At 44.3% G+C, this 15,915-nt stretch overlaps 1 protein-coding gene across 3 annotated transcripts in view; it reads right to left on the bottom strand.

Moving 5' to 3' along the window:
• The window catches only part of LOC308332542 (disintegrin and metalloproteinase domain-containing protein 11-like), a 62,749-nt gene that overhangs the window by 5,324 nt on the left and 41,510 nt on the right, over nt 1-15,915 (bottom strand). For 2 of the 3 annotated variants that reach the window (XM_080788496.1, XM_080788495.1), the window contains exons 14-25: nt 15,824-15,875; nt 14,791-14,890; nt 13,601-13,672; nt 13,042-13,134; nt 12,137-12,217; nt 11,113-11,163; nt 9,350-9,413; nt 8,873-8,978; nt 8,185-8,304; nt 6,114-6,282; nt 4,466-4,580; nt 3,800-3,890 (exon numbers count right to left, since the gene is read on the bottom strand). In XM_080788496.1, the coding sequence (XP_080644622.1) occupies nt 3,800-3,890; nt 4,466-4,580; nt 6,114-6,282; nt 8,185-8,304; nt 8,873-8,978; nt 9,350-9,413; nt 11,113-11,163; nt 12,137-12,217; nt 13,042-13,134; nt 13,601-13,672; nt 14,791-14,890; nt 15,824-15,875 (1,114 nt within the window). The remainder of the gene's footprint in view (nt 1-3,799; nt 3,891-4,465; nt 4,581-6,113; nt 6,283-8,184; nt 8,305-8,872; nt 8,979-9,349; nt 9,414-11,112; nt 11,164-12,136; nt 12,218-13,041; nt 13,135-13,600; nt 13,673-14,790; nt 14,891-15,823; nt 15,876-15,915) is intronic. The other variant, XM_080788497.1, reaches the window with a different exon arrangement.

Below are 15,915 nucleotides of genomic sequence, written 5' to 3'. Positions count from 1 at the left end.
AGCCAGACCAGACGCGCCGACCACTTTTAGTTTTGCCAATTTAGCGGATTTGAGGCTGAGAAAAAAAAAAAAAAGATTTTATCTCTGGCGCATATCTGGCGCCTGTCAACACGATTTGTCCCCAATTCACCAGGGGAAAAAAGCTAGATTTCTCGCCAGAAGCTTTTCACTAATTCAGTCGCTAGGGGGGTCTGGAAAGAAGCTAAATATGACGACAAATCCGCTAAGTTGGCAACACTGGTCTGAACATAACAACATGTCAACAAGATGGTAACGTAATTCCGCAGGGCACCAATTTCGCTGTAACACCAGCATGCTGCCGGAGGACAGAGGGTGGGAGGAGACCGAAGATTTGAGCGTTGTAACTTGGCTTACATGTTATTATCCACAGAAAAATCCACAACTAAAGTCTGTTACGAGGAAACTTTAAGTTATTGGACAATGCAACCACCTCCAAGTACTGGAGGTCAGGTTTTCCATGAGCAATATTAATACATATTGTCAGTGTTGAGAACATGTTTGTCTTGTTTTGACACAGCTTGTCGGTACGGTCCTGCAAAGGCTGATAAAAGTGAAGTGTTCTTTTAAGTTAAAGCTCTATTTTCTGATATTAATCATTGCTTTAGGCAAGGGTTCTCAAGCCTTTTAATTTCAGGGAGTCCAATAACTCTGGGAGTGTTCAAATGGAACCACAGCGGTCTATTTGGACCCGAGGAACCCTGAGGGTTCTCGGACCGCACTTTGAGAACGACTGCATTATCTCTCAAGCTCTTTAGTAAACAGAAAATACATTTTCAGATGTCATCCAGTCGAGGGAGAGAAGCCATGATTCACCAATTTCAGTCATTTATCCTGTACCCTTTCTTCTCTCTCCAGACTGGATTAAATTTGTGGCTGCATGGGGGCCATTCATTCATTGATCAGCTTGTCCCGAGTCATTCACCGCTCGTGAAATGAACATACTGTATATGCTACAGTTCCAATCACCAGAAGCAAGCCAAGAAATTATCCACATACTGTAGCAGAAGCTTTTAATGACATCCTGGCAGGCAGCTAGCATACCGTACGAAAACAAACTAGACACAACATGCCACTGATGCCAGTCAGACAAAGAAGTACTAGACAACACTTAAAACGGATAAATTAGGCTTGAGAGTGAATGTTGTCATGCAGTGTAAAACTAAAAGTGCAGCATCACATCTACAGCCAAGCAACAGACACGCTCCTATAACAGATCCACACTCTGTATGTATCAACACGTCAAACCATGGGTCCTTGAAATGAAATCACTGCTCTATAGACAGTCAGCAAATAAACACTGCTTTTAAGAGGACAGTCAATTCATACAGTGAAGTTGAACCAAATATTTGATATATATGAAATCACTGCTCTATAGACAGTCAGCAAATAAACACTGCTTTTAAGAGGACAGTCAATTCATACAGTGAAGTTGAACCAAATATTTACAAGGCACACAGTGATGACAGCATTGCCACTGTACCGCAACTTTTCCTCCCCGATCTCACACACAATTGGCGACGCCTCCTTCTTACTCATCTGCGAAGAGAAAGGCACTGCCTGGCATTCCTCCATGGTGGGAAATATTGCCGGGGAGGGTTTCGATTCTGTCACTATCGGATTCGGTACATAACTCGAACGGCACTTAGTCGGCTGTAGCGGCATTCGCAACGTTCGGAACGGCGACCCGCTCACTTAACGACTCGCTCGTTGCTCAAGCCTCTGTCGTTGTACCTGTCTTTTGCCTAACTACTGTTTTCTGCCTAAATACTGCTGTAGTCTTTTCTGCCTAACTACTGCTGTAGTCTTTTCTGCCTAACTACTGCTGTAGTCTTTTCTGCCTAACTACTGCTGTAGTCTTTTCTAAGACTAACTACTGCTGTAGTCTTTTCTGCCTAACTACTGCTGTAGTCTTTTCTGCCTAACTACTGCTGTAGTCTTTTCTGCCTAACTACTGCTGTAGTCTTTTCTGCCTAACTACTGCTGTAGTCTTTTCTAAGACTAACTACTGCTGTAGTCTTTTCTGCCTAACTACTGCTGTAGTCTTTTCTAAGACTAACTACTGCTGTAGTCTTTTCTGCCTAACTACTGCTGTAGTCTTTTCTGCCTAACTACTGCTGTAGTCTTTTCTCACCAAGTGGACCGAGTGGCATAAAAAAGCCTGCATAAAACCATGCCTACTATGCCTAAACCTAACCTTAAAATAAACACTGCGATGAGAAGGATTCAATCCAGAGGCACTGGGATTGAAATGCTAAACAGGGACAACGTCATGCCAGGTTTAGCAAGGGTTTTGTGAGTTATTTCATTTGAGACCACCATTGACTATGGCCAGTGCCAACAGAATGCACGAAAAAGGCAGCGAAGAAGACCCCGTGAACTGGCCCTGTGAACCGGAAGTAGTAATCGGCCATTTTAGAGCCACCGGGGGTCCTCTTCTCTAGCGTCAGAAGCGCTAATACGCTAATCGCGAGGTCACGTATTGTTTTATTGCGCTCCTAACATCGTCCCTCACCTCATATCACCTCAATTCCGAGAAAAACACAACTAAAGCTTGCGAGTGTAATGCAGGTGAACGCAGTTTTGGGATTTCAATGATGTCACAACGTCGAAGCAAGCAAGCCTTGCCTAGCGACAGAGAAGCGACCGGCCTGTAAATATAAGAGTATTTATTCATAGAAATCAACGAAACACGAGATTCTCGTGATTGGCACAGGAGGGTTTAAGCTCTAAACAGTAACACGATAGATTTCGATCTCACACAACAGTGTGTGAGATCGGGGAGGAAAGGTACAGTTCGCTACTGCAATACACACACAACAGTGAGCTCAACGAACTGTCCCTAAGGTTAGTCGGTCTGTTTGACAGTTTCCTTCAAACATCTATAAACCCGGACGGCCAGGGGAGCGGTCCGGGCACCTATAGGCTGCTGACGCAGCCTGACAGCATGTCTCGGGTTCAACTCCCAATCCCGACGGCCTTTGCTGCGTGCGTGTCACTCCCCCTTCTCTTTCTCTCTCTCCCCATTTCCTGTCAGTCACTTTTCAGATCTATCAATAAAGGCAAAAAAGCCAATCTTTAAAAAAAACATCTAAAAACAGCAAGGCGAGAAAATGGACATAAAAGTCTAAAGTTGCAATCCACAACTTCCATTTCCTAACAGGGAGTCAAAGCTGGGTATCTCGTACAAGAAACTGTCCTATAGCACTGGTTCCCAAACACTGTGTCGGGAGTCGGGACCCATTTGTGGGTCATAGGAACACATTGTTATGGGTCCCCTTATTTTTTGTTTCCTAAATTTATTATTTTTAATTGATTTTTAATTATTATTTCAAAACATTGCCCAAAAAAACATTGCCCAAAAAAGCTAAATATTCAAAGATTATTTTTCAGTAACTTCATGAAAAATCTAAGAAATGTCATAAATTAGGAGAAAAGAAAATAGCAGTAGCATTATATTATTAGGTGTTTTTCATTTTTTTCTAATATTGGGAAATTGTTTCGATTGTTTCAATAGGCAGAATATGTTAAGTCATTGACCTGGAATGCCAGGTTGAAACTTGAAACTGGTTAAAACAAGTTCTGGATTGCAGCTTTAACTCAACTGTGTATTTTCCCGTTCTCCAACAATCGTCTCTACTCCATTCTCCATCTGCATACAGCCACATAATTAGCCAAAGCCACATAATAAATGCACAGTCACCAGCAGGCATGCAACAGGCACAGTGCTGGCCAAGTAGGTCAGCCGGTAATAAAAAAATCCTGACTTAAAAGCCCTTACTTGAATCCCCAGCCGGTTCCACCAAGGACTATTGCTGCAAGCAGTATAGCTCCAGCAATGGACCCTATTATGATGTTTGTTCCGCTGGGGCCTGTGGGAGGGAGGAGAGGAGAGGAGTGGGCCAGTCAGGGAGGATAATAAAATACTGGTACAAAGTATAAAATACTGGTTCCACTGGGGCCTGTGGGAGGGAGGAGAGGAGTGGGCCAGTCAGGGAGGATAATAAAATACTGGTACAAAGTATAAAATACTGGTTCCACTGGGGACTGTGGGAGGGAGGAGAGGAGTGGGCCAGTCAGGGAGGATAATAAAATACTGGTTCCTCTGGGGCCTGTGGGAGGGAGGAGAGGAGTGGGCCAGTCAGGGAGGATAATAAAATACTGGTTCCTCTGGCCCCTGTGGGAGGGAGGAGAGGAGTGGGCCAGTCAGGGAGGATAATAAAATAGAGAGTTTCCTATTTCACAACAAAGAAGGATGCCACCATAGCAGCAGTAAATAAACTGGACATTTGTGCTCGTACTGGCTAAATATGGCATTAAACATTTATGAATTTATGTTGAATATCTTAGTTACAATGAAATTGAGTTGACGTGTTGAACACTGAGAAGGACAAGACTAATATCCACGGATCCCACCCAGTGTGATATTGTCTGGCTAGTTTGATACCTTTGTGTTTCTCTGGACCCTCTGGGGGGGTGGGCTCAGGCATGGGATCAAACACACTGCAGTCCTTGCCTGTGTAGTCTGTATCGCAGATACACTTCACCTCGTTACTGCAAACCTGACAGACAGACAGACAGACAGACAGACAGACAGAGATCGAGGACCAAGCTACATCGTTCTTTTGTCAGACAAAAAAAGAGCAGGGCTAGGTCATGTAATGTATTCCACAGTTTTGTATGGGGACTGCGGATGTAAATTAGCATCTTTGCTAAATCTGGCGTATTTACGTTGCATACACATGTAATTTATGTCCATTAATAATTATGCAGTGTCCCATCTAAATAAACAAATATAGTAAAATGCTATGCCTGTAGGAGGAAAAGCATGTATAATCAAATGGAAAAGCTTGTAATTATAATTAGTCGTTTTTGATTTTATGCTGTATATTTCTTGCCATTTATTTCAAACAATTTGTATTGTCTCTCTGCTGACCTCTACTGATAATTTTTACAACATTTCAATCTATAGATATACACTCACTGACACGACAACGCATATTCAGGGCGGAGTCAACACCCCCAGGGTAAGTTGTGATTTGCTCTCGTTCACTGGCATTTCCAAAACAATATTGCGCAGAGTAGCGATTATCAAACGTATTTGCAATGACATAGGTTGAAAGATCTGTTGCCCGTAGACAAGGCACGTTACCTCCGCAGGTTAGATATTATCGGCATAGATGTTTGTCCGTATGTGATTAAGGATTGGAAAAAGTTGCATTGGCAGCCATAGAAAATTCTGCCCAGGGTAAATGTCCCGGATGTGACGTTTTGGGGCGTTCCTGTCTTGTTTCGTGTCAGTGTATACATCTATTGATATTACTACTCAGCAGTCACCTTTTGAATAGAGACTTTTACTTACTATTTAAACAGTATTTCTACATTGTGGTATCGCTACTTTTACTTCAAATCAGGATACTTTTCCCACCACCGCACCAACAGCTTGAACAATGGTTTTAAACCCACCCTCTGCTCATTGGAGAATCACTTTTTCAATGTGGAAAAAGTGCAGGTTGAAAACATAATTGCCAGACACAGAGAAGCAGTCCACTCAGTGGAGTTAAATGGTGCATTTATATAGCGCTTTTATCCCAAGTGTTTTACATAGATTGTGCATATTACATTCACCCATTCATACACACATTCATACACCAATGGCGGAGGAAACCATGCAAGGCAGCAGCCTACAAAGGGGTTCAAAGTCTTGTTCAAGGACACTGGGGACACTGGGGGAGCCCCGGATCTGCTCTACTGGCCACTCTACCCCTGAGCCGCTACCACCCCACTGCCATCTATTGTCTGGAGCCAGGCAACTAATGGGCCCCTTTTACACCAGGGTTCCATTATTTTTTCCCCGCTAAATTTGGAACCAAATTAATTGGTTCCAATCCATAAAAGTTGGTTCGGAACTGGAACCAAAAAATACTTCTGCTTGCCCTGAAGTGGGAACCAAAGTGGGCGGGTCACTATTCAGGATGGAAGATGCAGATGTGATTATAAACCATCACAACAAAAATAAAGAACGGAACCAGTTCTAGAACCAAAGTTATTTTGGTGGAAAAGGGGCCAAACTGTGCATCTGGCGTGGAACTCACCCCGTGATGGGAGCAGATGCGGTCGGTGGCCGAGCCGGGACAGGTGCTGAGGTTGAAAGTGGGTACGGGCAGACAGCGGCGCTCCAGACACATCATGTTGGGACCGCACGGCGTGCCGTCCTCCACGTAGCCCAGGTCTGTGCCGTCGTCCAGAACCGCGTGGCCGCCACTGGACACGGCACAGTGGGAGGTCAGAGGTCAGAGTTTAGAGAAGGCGTTATTAGACCCCCAGAACCAGTGAGATTACCCTCAAAAAGGGGGAAGTCCAACCTCCCCGTATGCGACCTACGTGGCCGGTTAAGACTGAGGTTAGGGTTAGCGACATACGTGGCCAGTTAAGACGGAGGTTAGGGTTAGGGTTTGGGATTGTGTTAGTTCCGAATTATGGGAGGTCGGAATATTGACATGGCACCCAAAAAAGGAGGCCAAAGTAGCTATAACCTCTGTCCGTTGCTCTCCTGCTGTGAATGACTATGCTTTCAATTTCCTTTCCTTTCCAATTGGTCCAATTACTGTTCATCATACAATGATGACGCTCGCAAAAATAGTAGAGTATAAGGGCCTTTCTTATTATTGTTTAGTATTACAATCAAACATATGAATCTATGATGCACCACAGAATGTAGCAATAGGCTCTATATGCACACAGAATAACCCTTCCTACTTCCGGGCCCCTTCCTTACTTCCTTCACAGGTGTTACTGATTATACTAATTGAGGCTGTTCCATTTAGGCCCAGGCCACACGTATAAGGATATTTTGCTAAACGGATATTTCCGTCCTCCGTTTTAGAAAGAATCCCTGCCCATACGACAGAGATATCTGAGTCCACACACAAACGCATTGAACACAGGATAAAATCACTGCAGTAGAAGGTTTAAATTGTAGGCTATATTATATTAGATTTTATATTTACACTTATGAGGTGCCAATCATATTTTTTAATGAAGGAATAAGTACCACACTATGTATGTAAATCTCCAAATCCCGACTCTCGACTTTTCTCTCCATATCATTTAAAAATGATAGACACTTTGGACTTTACCATTGCTCTGGCGACTTGGCAAGTCCTGCACAGCAGGAATAGCAGAGTCAGACCTATATAGAAGTGTCCACAACCACTTGTGAGCTTGCAGAGTGGCTATATTTTCGAGGTGTATAATAAATGTCACGTTATAATGTAGGCTAATAAAAGTTCACACGCGCACTTGTCGGCATGCAGGCACAGTGACAAATGCAGTCAAGGGTGTGCCCTTTATTACCTAAACAGGAGAGAGCCATATATGCGCACAGCGACCCACTGTATAGCCTACTTTCTACAGTGATATATAAACAATGAACAATTGGATAGATATGCGAGTTTCCGCATGCAGGCACAATTAAGCTGCATTTCTCACCTAATTATCCCATTCTGTACGGGAACCCGTTTTGGTGTTGGCATTATGTTATGCTTTAGCTATTTAAAAATAGCAGATCTACAAGCTCATAGCGCGCCACCGAGTGGCGCGCTACGAGCTTGTAGGTCTGCTATTTTTGAAAAATCGAAGAACGACTGACATTTTTAGAATCTGATCTCAGGTCAGAATGGGTTCATCAGACCAGTGTGTGTCCAGTGGAAACCTCGTATGAATCTGATCTCAGGTCAGAATGGGTTATAGTAAAAATGACATGCGCTAATAAGTGGTGACATCATCGTTTCTCAAAAGCTCCGATTCGCATGACTACACAGCACCACTGATCCGGATAGTTTCGAGAATCTTCACTTATTTATCCGTTTCCAAAAACCAGTTTGAGTGGCCGAAAACGCTGTTTGAGTGGCCGAAAACGCTGTTTGAGTGGGCCGAAAACGCTGTTTGCGTGGCCGAAAACGCTGTTTGAGTGGCCGAAAACGCTGTTTGAGTGGCCGAAAACGCTGTTTTCCAAATTAAAAGTGGTGAAGTGGTCCTTGAATTAGCATAATCATGAATAAGCATAATCAGTAACACCTGTGAAGGAAGTAGGGGACCTAGTTCTTTCCAAAAAGTCTCACGTGCATAGAGCTCATTACGCCTGCAGTGACAGAAGTCTCTGACCTGCAGTCCATGTATCTGCTCTGGTGGTACAGGGTCATGCTGCTGGGTTCCCCCTGGAGCTCTCCGAAGCCTGGCTTCTCTGTCAGGTTAGTACACAGCAGGAAGCCACACAGCACGTCTCTGACAGATGGAGCCGAGAGATGGAGAGGAAGAGAGAGAGAGAGAGAGAGAGAGAGAGAGAGAGAGAGAGAGAGAGAGAGAGAGAGAGAGAGAGAGAGAGAGAGAGAGAGAGAGAGAGAGAGAGATGAAAAGACAAGAAAGAGTCTCAAGGCGATAGACTGAAATAGCAAATGCCAGAGAAGTAATTTACATTCCTTCCATGTTCGATTTGGCACAGACACTGACAAAATGTATTCCTCTCCCAGAGAATCCAGTGCACCAATAGTTTGGTTTCTTGTTCGTTTAAGGTTCACACTATTGTATTATTTACAAACAAACCAAGGATGCAAAGAAAAGTGCACAAACAGATAACTCACAGACGCACAGTTTTGATTATTAATTGATTTGAATGCAATCTAATCTAAGAGCTGACCAATTACAGAGGCGACCACCGTCAACTAAGTATTACTTGTATTACTTGACTCGACTCAATTTGAGTATTTAAAATCCTTAAAACCATGACATTTGAAATTATAATTCAAGATATCGTTAAGGCCTTCTCAGAAACCTGCAAACATGCATTACTTACTGCTTGTTGCATAGTACCCATGCCTGGTTATTGCTGTCCCAGCCGCAGTTGCCTTTCTCTGTGCCCTCTGCATTGAGTTTCTCATAGCAGAATCTGTCAGCTGAGCCTGACGAGAGAGAAACATTGAACTCAGACCATGTATAACCCTGTGCCACTCTTCCCCTGTCACTCACCACCACCAAACACTACAGCAATAGGACACACTATTTTGTTATATAAAACAAATATACCACTATGATACTATGTGTAAAACAATAATGACTGCAAATGGGTCAGCTTGCAATAAGTGGTCCTCACTGGGAAAGCTCACAATGTTGTTTTTTCCCATAACTTGAAAGTGAAGAAGATCTTCAACTTCCACTAATATTTGACATACAAGCCACTGTTCGTGCTCAGATTTCTTTCTCAGTATTCTGGGAGAAATAAGGCGACAACATTTTAAAGAACTAACGCTCAATAATATGCAGTCCAACTCACTGTGGCCCCACAGGGTCCTACATTGGTGCTCTCTGGTCTTACAGCGACCTCCATAACAACGACCCTGAGAAAGAGAGAGCGAGAAAGAGAGAGAGTGAGACAGAGCTATAGACAGAGTTTTTTTAGGTGTATGTTAGGTGTAGAAGTCTCTAGATGGGTGCTGCTACACCAGAATGTTGCTTGCAGTACTTAACATCAGCAAGAGTGCACATATTACCAACAAGATCCTGTATGAGGGAATACCAAAGGTGAGCCAGAAAATAGCAGCCAGGAGAATGAGACTAGCAGGACCCGCCAGCAAATTGGTGCTGTGGGAACCAACACATGGGCATCGATCAAGAGGACTCAAGTTTGACTTGTGTGGAGTTTGCATGTTCTCCCCGTGTCCCCTAGGGCAGGGGTTCCCAAACTTTTTTGGACCAGGTACCCCTTTTGGGGTAGATATTTTTCCAGGTACCCCCTCATCCTCGCAACACGGATAACAATATATTTACAACCACAAGCAGTGTTTCCTGCAGGAAAAAGCTTTGGCATGGTGCTGGGCACAGGCCGCAATTTTGATTAATTAATTTGATTAATTAATTAATAAGATTAATACATTAAGATTAATTTGTATTATTGCTCTTGTATTGCTATTGGAGACACTGGGGGGACACTGGGGGACACTGGGCAGGCACTGAGGAGGCACTGGGGAGACACCGGGGAGGCACTCAGGGGCACACTGGGGAGGCACTAGGGAGGCACTCAGGGAGACACTGGGGAGGCACTCAGGGGGACACTGTCTAAATGTAGACGTCTAAATGTATACAGACGTCTAAATGTATACAGACGTCTAAATGTAGACGTCTAAATGTAGACGTCTAAATGTGTACGTCTTCTCTTATGGGGGTCCCTGGCATATCTTTTCAAATGGGGGTCCACGGGCTAAGTAGTGTCAATTTGGGGGTCCTTGACATGAAAAAGTTTGGGAACCACTGCTTTAAGCACTTTAGCACTTTATGAACATGAACAAAATAGATGGGTCCCCCCTGGAACTCCCTCAGGTACCCCTGGGGGTCCCCGGACCCCACTTTGGGAACCACTGCCCTAGGGTACACTCACAAAAACATGCCGTAATCCTGGTCTCTAAAACTACCTCCCCCTGGCCAGCCGGGGCGCCTGATGGAGGGGAAAGGAACTGGTCGGAATAACGTGTCCCTTCCACGCGCTAAGTCCGGCCGGGGAAATTCCCCTCTGTCAGGTGAAAAGAAGCAGCTTGGACTCCTCATGCATAGAAGGAGGCATGAGGTCAGTCCGCTGCCCCCCCAGGTTGGCAGAGGAAGTGTAGCGCCCAGGATTACATTAGATAATTGGCACTGGGTGATAAGAAAAACTGGGTTACAAAATCGGGGAGGCGGCCTTTTTTCCGACAGCATTCTAGCCGACGGGGCAACGATCCGATCCGCAGCGGGGGGACATTCGCTGCGATGCGAAAAGGCGATGGTCCGACATGCGCTGCTCCCGTGCTTGCGGTTAGGATTGAGGTTTCGGATCAATATGCTGTCGGAAAAAAGACCTGCACCCACAAAATCGTGGGATAAAAAAAAAAAAAAAAAAGAAAGTTTGACGCCTGCCGTATTTGTTTGTCTGCAATTGGCTAGTTATATAATAAGCCGGAGGGACAGGAGCATTGTAACTGGCTAGTTAGTAGTACACGCATGCATGCACGCACGCACGAAGAACAACAAACCTACAGTAGATATTGATAAAGTCAGGTATTTTACCTGGCCAGCTTCACACGTGTAGCCGTCCAGCTTGCGTACATTATGAGGACACTGAGGAGAAAAAACATGGCTTTTGTTTGGTTTGATTTGATTCTTGGGCCAAATAATAATATTTCATCATAAGATGTAGTGGTCCACCCAAAGAATAACACGTGAAAGCATAAATAAAGGATTATAAGAGGATCAACTTTCTTTACAATGATTTCATACCAACGTGTTGCCTGGAAATAGCCTCGATGTGTGGATTGAAAAGCAGGCACAGTATACACACACAAAGCATAAAGGATATTTACAGCTACTAGCAGAGTATTCCTACATTTTGGTATTGCTACGGTATTGCTAAGTAAAAATAAAATCACAGTATTTCTGAGTAACACCACTGGACAAGATGTTCGATTAACATTGACCCTACGTTTTAACAGCGGGTGAACAGCGGAGACTATTTAATCTCCTAGTGGCCGTTCCTGCTGCCATTTCCGTATGTAATATATAAACTAGAGATGCACGATATAATCATTAGCGTATCAGAATCTGTCATAGCGGCCATAAAAATATACCATATTGGTATCTGATCGGTCTCAAAATAATGCTGATTATTTTCACCGATATTTATTACGCAATAATAATACCATTTAATATGGTTAAATTCTACATTTAATTTGTGTAGTCATCTCATGTAGTAGTGAAAACAGACACTTGGAAAAAGAGTATATTTATTGAGTGATTGAATACTTTATCAACAGGCTTTGAGCCCAACAAAGCAACACATGCATTTGATTGGCTATCGCCGGACGAATATTTTCATGTTATCACCTCTTTGCCTGCTATCGCCAGTAGTTGCCAGGTCCCATGGACAAATAAAGCACTTCCGGAAAATATGCCAGGCTGTCACCCACTGTTAAATCTTACAGTGAGGATTTCACTGTGATGATTTCCATATTTGTGATAAGACCTGACTAGAATCTCTTGCACAGCTCCCAGGAGCACAGTTCACTGCCTGGTTGGTCATGTCTCTGAGTCTTACCTGGCTAGAATCTCCTGGACAGCTCTCGGGGATGTCACAGTCGTTGACGGCATTGCGACACGTCACTCCTCTCATCTCGTACTGTAACACACAGTTTTAACACTATTTAGGCATCTGTACAGGCAGCTGTAGCAGATATGCTCTTTCTCATTTTTTCACCCAGTGTCAATTATTATCTAATCCTGGGCTCTACACACACTCCAACCTGGGGAGAGCAACGGACTGACCTCATGCTTCCTTCATGCATGAGTGTCCAAGCTGCTTCTTTTCACCTGACAGGGGAGAGTTTCCCCGGTTGGACGTAGCGTGTGGAAGGACCACGTTATTCCAACCAGTTCCATTCCCCTCCATCAGGTGCCATGGCTGGCCAGGGGGAGGCAGTTTAGAGACACAGGATTACTGCATGTTTTTTGTTAGGGTACCTACCCTAGGGGACACGGGGAGAACATGCAAACTCCACACAGAAAGGCCCTTTCGCCAACCCCACCTGGGGTATGGGCACTGATGACGCGGATGACATGCAATGTTCAAGGTGCAATTGCCATGAATGCATGCATGCTAAGTGGTCAGTGTGGTGAGTGAGGTACAAGGAGGTATAAGGACAGCACCAACGCATGCATGCTAAGTGGTCAGTGTGGTGAGTGAGGTACAAGGAGGTATAAGGACAGCACCAACGCATGCATGCTAAGTGGTCAGTGTGGTGAGTGAGGTACAAGGAGGTATAAGGACAGCACCAACGCATGCATGCTAAGTGGTCAGTGTGGTGAGTGAGGTACAAGGAGGTATAAGGACAGCACCAACGCATGCATGCTAAGTGGTCAGTGTGGTGAGTGAGGTACAACGAGGTATAAGGACAGCACTAACGCATGCTTGCTAAGTGGGTCAGAGAGGTAAGGACGGCTCACCATGCAGTCCGTACAGCACAGTCCGTTGCTGCACATGGCGTCATGCGTGAGCGTGCACTTCTTACAGCACGCCGCTCCGCTCCGAGAACATTCCTGTGAGACACACCACAACCACCCTGATGAACTCATCGGAAGAGACTGCATTGAACCAAATGATAGGATCCAGTTGAACAATTATAATTCAGTTTGATTTCTTTTGTGTGGGGTTTGTAATTATTTGTGTTTTGATCAAGCCCACACAAATTATGCTTAACTCACACTCTGTCGCACAGTGGTGTCGTGTACCGACAATGGTTGATCTACAAGCTCACAATGCTTGATTACAGGACATTTACTCTTACCACAGCATTTAGAGAGGCCATTATTAACATGCACATATTACTCATTCATTGTCATCACGTGTTTCTTTCATATTTTTCTAGAATCACATGTCTTTATTTTCTTTGGTTTTAATCGTCTTTGTGGTTGAAAATGGAGAGCAACCATGTAGTCAAATTCCCTTGAGTATGTGAAAATAGTTCATACCATTTCCATTTCCGGTTGTAATGAATACACTCACCACCAGGGTTCCACAGTCGCACTCCTCCCCCTGCTCTACGTATCCGTTGCCACACTCTGTTGGGTCCAGCAGCTGTATGACGACAAGCACAGTGGAGAATTGTTGTTTAATAAGAACAAACTCCATTAAATAATCAAGGTATCCAGCAAAATAGCTGGTGTACGACTTGAGAGTATGAGAATAATATGAGACCCGGGTACTCAGGAAGGGAAAAGCTATTGCTAGGGACAGAACACATCCGTTACACAGCCAATACCATCTTCTATCCTATATCCAATACCATCGGGGCGACGGTACACAGCTTCAAGATGGTTTGTTCCCATAAGCAGTGCCAGCCATGAGCAATTTAGTGCCTTAGGCACTATTTTTCCCTCTCTGCAAGAGAGGAGCTGTGAGGTATTGTCATGTATTGTGTGATCTGTTTGTACTGTATTGTATTGTATTGTATTGTATTGTATTGTTTTTTGTATCCTGATGACTGCTTGGCACAAAGAAATTTCCGCAAAGACAAATAAAGTATATCTATCTACATCCTCTTATGCAAACCCGCTGGAAGCTACAATGCACCCTTCACTGCCCACTAATAGTTCTCGGGTTTGGTGTTTATCCTCTCTTGACTTGGCCAGGCGCCTGGCCAAGTCCATTTGAAAAACACGGCTCTCTGTCTGGTACGGGATTGGGACAGTGATGGGATTTGTTATGTGGGAGTGGTTTGGGACAGGGGGTGAAAATCCACTCCTGTGTCAGTCTCCAGTGTGAATGTAATGAAACGCACACATGGTGCTTTGGATGAAGGCTCTGACTATATAAAGGCACCATTTTATTGAAAAGTGAATAAAATCAGCACTTCCAGTCGAGTAATAGTCTTTGTTTAATAATGATAGTGCTCCGCAGTAGCAGTCATACCAGACAGACAAACGCGTTTCGGCACGCAGGCCTTCGTCTTCATTTTGAATCTGCACCCAGCACACGCCTTAAACTATATAAAACTGTCTGAGTAGAGCGGGCCCTTTTCCCTTGAAGTGTCTTGGATTGTAATCATTCCTCAGTACAGTTGTGTGAGACAGAAAGTCACCTTGATGGGTTTGTTGAACAGACAGCTTCCTCCTCCCTGCCAGAGTGTGTGTGTGTGTGTGTGTGTGTGTGTGTGTGTGTGTGTGTGTGTGTGTGTGTGTGTGCGTGCGTGACACCTTGCTGGGTTTGTTGAACAGACAGCTCCCTCCTCCCTGCCACAGGAAGCGCAGGTACTCGTCTATACTGCAGCGGGAGAACTTCCTGGGCAGGTAGTACCTGGAACGACACCATGACGCCCAGGTTAGAGGTCAAGCATCTATACGCTATCACATGACACCCAAGTCAAGCACCCATACGCTATGACTTGAGCCAATTGGCTGCATTCGCAAACAACCCGACTCATGATACCAATGAAGGCTCGTTGCATTCTGGTCAAACAGAGTCAGGGTGCTGCTATTGGCTCACTGGAAACACTCTGCTACACCAGTACGGGTCTCAAAGTTTCCTTGAGTGGGTTCCAAATGGCCCGTGTACGGGTGTGTAACTTGAGTAATGGGGGTCCTTGAAATCAAAACATTTGAGAACCACTGTACACTAAATGGAACAGAACCTTAATTAGTATCATCCGTAACAACACCTGTGAAGGAAGTAGGGAAGGGGCTCAGAAGTAGGAAGAGTTATTGTGTGCATAGAGCCTATTAGAGGAAGTAGGAAGAGTTATTGCGTGCATAGAGTCTATTAGAGGAAGTAGGAAGAGTTATTGTGTGCATAGAGTCTATTAGAGGAAGTAGGAAGAGTTATTGTGTGCATGGAGTCTATTAGAGGAAGTAGGAAGAGTTATTGTGTGCATGGAGCCCGACAGCGGTGTCTTTGACTTTAAAAAGGTTGAGAATCACTCATCTACACTGCTAACAGTACTGTGCAGGAAACGACAACATGAAGGTTGCTAGCATGAAAACTCTAGGAATCAAATACAGAGTGTCCTATCGCCTATGAAAAGGTGATAAGACAAGAGTTGTGATGTTGCATCGCATTGTTATTGCCTCGCTAAATAATAAATCACATGAAACATATTTCTGGGAAACAGACTTCAGATAAAGCCTGAGTGGAAATATTTTTAAAAAAAAAGGATTTGTTATTAGAGTCTAATAGCAGTCTAACAGTTAAGACCATTACACTGTGTGTGGACTTATACATCTGGGCACATACCCTGTGTCCTCCATGATGCAACCCAACCACGGGTCTGGACACCGGCACTCTCCTAAATGAACACACACACACACACACACACACACACATAT

Source organism: Protomyctophum bolini (genome assembly GCF_963924005.1).
Source record: "Protomyctophum bolini genome assembly, chromosome: 18".
Classification (NCBI taxonomy): domain Eukaryota; kingdom Metazoa; phylum Chordata; class Actinopteri; order Myctophiformes; family Myctophidae; genus Protomyctophum; species Protomyctophum bolini.
The sequence above is the reverse complement of the archived record's forward strand: the minus strand, read 5'-3'. Positions and strand labels throughout refer to the sequence as shown.